The sequence below is a fragment of the Microtus ochrogaster genome, chromosome 2 (genome assembly GCF_000317375.1).
Source record: "Microtus ochrogaster isolate Prairie Vole_2 chromosome 2, MicOch1.0, whole genome shotgun sequence".
Lineage (NCBI taxonomy): Eukaryota > Metazoa > Chordata > Mammalia > Rodentia > Cricetidae > Microtus > Microtus ochrogaster.
In genome coordinates, this window is record NC_022010.1 from 2,774,843 (window position 1) to 2,781,733 (window position 6,891).

The window sequence follows — 6,891 nt, forward strand, 5'->3', positions numbered from 1 at the left end:
ACAGGATTCTCAGGGCATGGAAGACCTTCTGCAGGCTAACTGCTCCAAGATGGGGCGTGGGGGGGGGGGAGTGTACAGGATTCTTAGGGATGGAAGACCTTCTGCAGGCTAACTGCTCCAAGACGAAGGTGGGGATGGGGAGCTGGAAGTGTACAGGAGCGCATCTCAGCCTTGATGTGGGTGTTATAGACCTAGCCCGTAAGCGTGGAACCCCTGGGCTGCCCGGCCACTGCCTGCCAGTGTTTGGCTACACTCTGACTATATGGAAGGGGCAGCCATGACAGCAGCAACCCTTTCTGGAAGCCCCACTACATGCAGTGCCAAGCATGCACAACCTCCATGTATGTCATCTCAAACACAGCTTCAGAGGGAGGTGGGGGCCCTACTTCACACGAGAGGAAAGTGGGGCACAGAGAAACCATGGAAGCTACCTACTTCTTCGGCAGGAGACAGAACCAGGATTCAGTGCCCAGACCCCAGTTCCCCGGCACTGCAGGGCTGGCTGTCCCACCCGAGGTAGATGGGAAGCTCCTAGGAGCCCAGTGACTGAACGGTGTGTTTGTTACCTAAGAGAGGGACCTCAGCGAGGGCCTGTCACAGCCAACGGTTTCAGACTGTCATGGAGGGTCTGTGTACAAAGTGGCTCACTCACCTCACACTCAGGAGGCAGACAGCCTGGGCCATATAACCTTTAATCACCTGCTCCCAGGGACATGACTCTGACAGCCAGTTCATGTCCCCTAAAAGTCCCACAACTTCCCAGCGTTGTGCCACCAGCTGGGGATCAAGGGCTCAGACACATGAGTTCAGATTCAATACCTACCAGTACCATTGTTAAAAATTAGATTAGAAATTTAAATTAAATTATTCGAGAGATAATCCCTTGCTTTTGCTGTTCCTCCCGATTCCCCCGATAGTCCTGACGACGGGTCTGGATCTCCACATTCGCACTGCTGAGGGTAGGGATTGTATTGTATACAGTAGGCCAGCACTCTACCAACTGCTAAAATCCTAACCTTTGTTTTGGCTCTTTGAAGCAGAGTCTCATGTAGAACAGGTTAGCCTTGAGTTCCTTATATAGCCAAGGGTAAACCTGAACTCTTGATCCTCCTGCCTCTACCTCCCGTGTAGCAGGATTAACAGTGTGAGACACCATGACTAGAAATCAGCTTGTCATCATTTACATCTGTGTGTACTGTGAAAATATTACAGAACAGAACGTTTTCCAGACAGTGTTCAGTGGCCGTGGCTCCAGGACACTGGAGTGATAACACCATGGCAATGGGCAATGTGCTTCAGACCAAGGCACACAGCACTGAAACCAACCTAGCCACCGAGCCACTGAGCTACTCCCATGGCTTCTTCACGCTGCCCAAACACAAGGCTCCCTAGACAGGAACATTCCAGACTTCCTTCCTGATATGCCTAGCTTCCTGCAGAGGAAGCAACAGGCTTTGTCTGAATAAAACATCTGTGGAGTTGTTGAAGGAGGAAGTGGGAGCCCCAGGGGCCTCAGACATAGGCCACCCCAAGCCCCAAATGGGAGGCCCAAGTGTCCAGACAGGTGGTAGGTAAAGGGGCTCGCAGACCAGGGCCCAGCACCTGGGCGCTAACAGTGCTCACTAGAGCCATGAGGACCCACGAGGACGGGTCCATTTCTTTAAGGCGAAGTGACAGAGGCTGGGGTTTGTTTGGGCGAGGAAAGGGGGAAAAGACAGGAAGGAAGCAGCTCAGAAGCCAAGCGGAGGGAGAGTGGACTTCGCCTTGTTTTTTCACTTGTTCCTGTGTTTTCCACATGGAAAATGAACACACCCCACTTTGGGGGCAGGGAGATCAGCAGAGGCCCGCCAAGTAGCTCCCAGGGGAGCAGCCAAGTCCTTTGTCTACCCCCAGTGTAACTCCAGAGGCACCTGCTCTGGGGCCCAGCCTTGGGCCCCTCTGGATCCACAAAAGGACCATTGTTCTCTAACAAGTGACATCATTCTGCCGCCAGGACTGGGTGAAAAGAGACCTGAGGTTGGGAGGGGCCAAGCCAGAAGAAAACTGTCTGTCTTGCCCGCCCATGGACAAGTGACATCATGCCAGCCCTGGGGTGCAGCTGGAAGCTGGGATACCTGGCAGGGGGGCTCTGGGTGGGCTGTGGAAGGAGAGGGAGGAGGGGTACATGGCTGAATGGGTACCTCTGCAGGGCCAGTATCCAAGAGAACTGCAAACGCCATGACAGTAGATGCTCAAGAGATGCAATGTGCCTGTACCTGGTACACAGAAGACACTCAATAGAAGATGCAATAACCATGCTGGGAACACAGTAGGTGCTTAATAAGTAAATAACTAGTTCTGTTCTCATCCAATATTCCACAGAGGCCCACGGTGATGACTGCACTTTCTGGTCCCACACTCTCACCGGCACTCTCAAGTCTTTGTGACCAGGCCCTGTCCATCTCCTTGTCCTGGTGATCCTGTCCCTCCCTGTTACAGCCGCCCTGGCCTTCTGTGGCTCCTGCCTCAGGTCTCCTTGGCGCACTGGACATTACCTCATGACTTCTTAGCGGTCCTACTGTCCCCTGCTGTCCCCTGGAGCCCCTTGTACTTCTTTTAGAGCCAGAATAATGAGAGAGTTCACCCACGCCCTAGCTTGCTTGTTTCCTGTAGCCCTGGGGGACAGAGACCACTCAGGTAGCGCCTGGCCCTGAGGAGTAGGATCTTCTCTGGCCCCTGCTCACCTGCCTCTCCCAGGACAGACCCCAGACTAGCCGCGTCCTAAGGCCTAGTCACTCATTCTCCTTGGGCCTTGATTTACGCCAGGGCAGAAGCAAGAACTAAGGGTGGAAGGGAAGCAGGGTCAGACCACAGGGCAAGAAGGCATAGCTTCCTGGGCCAGGTAAGGCAGGGGGATGACCTGGCCCTCGGGCTGCTGGATTGACTGTACTGGACAGGGAAGGGCCTGTTGTGGTGGCTAGGACAATGGCCCCAGGGAGACATGTGTGTCTATCCTACACAACACGTGGAGCCTCATTCGGAAATAAAGGTCTCCACAGATCGAGGCAGGGTCACCCTGGGTTATCCGGGTGGCCTGGAAGTGTCTAACTGATGGGATGCGCTAAGGGCAGCCTTCAGCAGAGGTGGCAGGGTCCAGACCTGTGGGCGCTTCCCTGGAGAAGTACTCCGGGAAGGGCTGGCTCTGCACTGAGATGTGGGCAGGGGGGCCATCTCCAAGCCATCCACGGTGCAAACACTGCACCAGCCTCTGTGTGCATCTTACCTGAGCATCTCAGATTTTGGTACCCATGAGGGTTCTGGAAGCCATCCTCATAGCTAGGAAGGGATGGTGTGTACAGCAGGGATTCTTAAAGTAGGAGGTGGGCTCAACGCACCCACAGACAAGTCACAGGGGAACCCAGGTCACAGATGGGAAGAGTGAGGAGGTAAGGGCGGTGTGACTTGGCTAAGGTCATTAGTCAGCCCCTGGAGGTCTACTTCAGCTGTGTGCAGCATGCACAGGTCTCCTAGCCAGCCCCCTCCATCACAGACCACACACACACATCACAGATACAGCACACACAAATACATCACACCCACCCACACATATTACAGACACACACCACATACAGACACACACAAACACACCATACATCACAGACACAACACACACACACCACAGACACACACCACACACCACACACACATCACAGATACAGCACACACAAATACATCACACCCACCCACACATATTATAGACATACACCACATACACACACACACACACAAACACACCATACATCACAGACACAACACACACACACCACAGACACATACACATACATCACAGACACACACCACACACACACATCACAGATACAGCACACACAAACAAATCACACACACCCCCACACATATCACAGACACACACCACATACACACACACAAACACATCATACATATACATCAGACACACCACACACACACACACACCGCATACACATACATCACAGACACACATCACATACACCACCCACACACAAACACACCATACATATACATTGCGAACATATTGCACACACCACAGACACACACATCACAGATACCACACATCACAGACACATACATCACACATCACAGATACATAAACAGACACACACACGCTTCTGGCTTTTCCTCCTCATGTCCAGGCTTCCTGAGACTGACACTGTTTCTGCTTCTGTGTCCCCCAAATCCCCATTCTGTCCCTCCCACCCCCACTTCTCTGGGCCTCTAACATTTGCAGCCTCCTTTCCCTGGCACAGTGACCCTTCCTGTCTCCGGGGTCCTGGACAGAGTATTGTTTTATTTTCCTCCTTTCTCATCTGGGACAGCTCAAAGACTTGAAGGCTAGCTGGGGGATATTTCCAGTCAATCTGCAGCAGATCCTCCAGCAAACACAGCCCGAGGCCCTTTTCTGGCTGAACAGAGCTGAGGAAGATGATTGAGATAAAACTTGTAGGAGGAGGACCAATGCCCAAAGCCCCCCCCCCTCCTGACTACAAGCTCTGAGGCTTCAGGAAGCACCCACCCATAAGATAAATATTTAAGTGAAGTCCTGAGTGAAAGGGGTGTGTGTGCAGATTCTCCACTTGGAAGCCTCTGAAGGCAGTTTGGAAGAAAGGACTTGGTTGTCACACACATGAGCCATGTGGAGCCCAGGTGTCACACCCACGGTTTCAGTGTGCCTTGCCCACCCAGCATCCCTTTCTCAAAAGTGAGAAGGAAGGAGGGCAGAGGGCGCTGGCCCGCCCAAGGTCAGCATCTGGGAAGAGGTGGGCTGGGATCCCCTCAGCACACAGTAGGACACCTTGGCACCCAACAGATTTACACAAGTGCTTACCCACTGTGCACCAGCAGGCTGCTGGTGACTCACTCTGTCTCAGAGCAAGGGCAGGCTTCTCTCACTGGACAGAGGGAAACTAAGATCTAAGAATGGGTTGAACCAGCCATGCCTGCCACACAGCAGAGGCCAAGCATCAGTGGGAGGGACCAGGAAGCCCACACTAATTCAGCCGCTGGGGTCCTCTGTGACAGTGAGGGGCCTGAACTCTGTATCAGTCACTCATCACTTGTGTGGCCACCAGGGAGGCTGGCTTGCCACTGTATGAGCATGCTCCACAGGCATGCTGTGAGATTTGGGGCAGTATCCAAAGTTACTTAGTACCCGAAGGATTGGGACAGAGGGCAGGGAACAGAGCCAGTGTCCCCAGAGAGAATCCTGGGGAGCAGGGCACAGAGGAATAGACAGGGTCAGAGGGAAACAAAGATGGAAAACTGAGACATAGAGAAAGAAAGAGGTTATCTTCCTTCCTTCTGTCAAGTAGCACCTTTCAGAGGATGGGTGGGGCTCTGTCTTATGAACTCAAGACCTGAAAGAGTGCAGACCCCATACAAGGAAGTGCCCATGACCAGCCTCCTGCATGGCTTCTGGCCTGGGTGAGCCCCTGTCTAGTTTCTCTGTGCCTCAGATCAGTGGAGGAGAGTTGAATCCCTGCAGCTCTGGGGCAGTTGTGAACTCTGGGGGACCTCACTGTGAGGAGGGTCTGCTCAGGGTTCCCTAGCCCAACACGGGTCCCGTCATGGCCACTGGTTCTGGAGACACAAAGAGCTAGCTGAGCCCCGTGCCTGGCCTCATATGCTTCTGAGAACTGGGTCAGCTGAGCCCAGGGCAGAGGCCAGCTCTCTGAAGACACAAGGCCCTCTAGCTAAGTTCAATCCTGGCTAGTGACGTGATGAGTGTCCCCAAAGTTATCAAAGATCCAAGAAACCTTTTATCTCCCAGCCAGACCTCCCTCACCTTGCTGTACATGCCATGCCGATACCCTTCCTTCCCCAGGCCTGCCTGACACCACCTGCTCAGCTTCCATTTCCCAGGTCTCATGGGCCTTAAAGGAGACAGCATGGAACCCGGTAGCTGGGTCTGAGCACTGCACCCTCACCAAGCCTGAGCCCCCAGACCAGCAGGACAAACCACCTGCCACCTGTCCCCCTAAGGTTCTTCCCCTCAGAAATCACTCAAGATCTCACTTTTGCTCAATGGCAAACAGACAACAGCCAAGACCACTTGGTCACCCTGGGAGGGCATGGGGAGAGAGCTAGAGCAGGTGTCAAGTAAGCTTGCCTAAAAATAGAGATGTGAGCATGTGCTGTGGGGGCTGCAGTGTCCCCAAGCAGCCCTGCTCACAGACAAGAAGCCTTGAGTTGATTTCCCATTAGCAACAAGGAGGGGGTGTTGCACCTCCAGGGCAGCCATCAGTATCCCGGGGCCACACTCACTGACAGGGAAGAAGTCCTTCCCTGCCTGCTCCTGCAAGTCAGCCCCTCCCAGGAGTCCAAGAGGACCTTCCCAGGGTAGCCCTGCTATTTTAAACCGCACACATCCCCAGCTTACGAGATCGGGGGCCTCGGAGTCCTGCTGTCTCTTTCTGAGGGATGAGAACCTCTGTTGGCTGCGAACTGAGAAGCGACGGAAGGATTCTCGACTCCGAGAGGCCAGGTGTCGGAAGGAGGAGGTGCGCTTGAATGGGGTGCGGCCAGCATTCTCCCCACTCTGCTCGGTGCCCACCGTGGCTGTCACAACGTGCAGGGCCTCTTGCAAGGATCGTCTCACTGTGCCCACCCACTGAGTCATGTGTGACTGGGCCACTGAGAGTTTGTCACCCAGGTAATCCATGAGGCCAGCCTGGAGGAGGGGGCAGGCAGAGGCAGTCAGGAGGCCAGCGCGGCCAGGGTCCTGGTCCCTCTGTCAGTGGTGGCCGTCCTTGGGAAGAAGTTCTGGGCTTCCACGGAAAACCCGGTAAACCCAGCAGAGCACGTCAGCTCCAGTAAAGTAAACATGGCCCAACAAGCATCCCCGGTCACAAAAAAAAA

General features: G+C 54.0%; 1 protein-coding gene across 2 annotated transcripts in view; it reads right to left on the reverse strand.

The window, feature by feature from the left end:
* The window catches only part of Kiaa1671 (KIAA1671 ortholog), a 139,857-nt gene that overhangs the window by 41,815 nt on the left and 91,151 nt on the right, over nucleotides 1-6,891 (reverse strand). The window contains exon 1 of one of the 2 annotated variants that reach the window (XM_013349282.2): nucleotides 6,413-6,885. The exons of the other annotated variant lie outside the window; for it this stretch is intronic. Within the exon in view, the coding sequence (XP_013204736.1) occupies nucleotides 6,413-6,694 (282 nt within the window). The 5' untranslated portion in view covers nucleotides 6,695-6,885. Of the gene's footprint in view, nucleotides 1-6,412; nucleotides 6,886-6,891 lie in introns of those variants that run through there. 2 annotated transcript variants of the gene reach the window in all.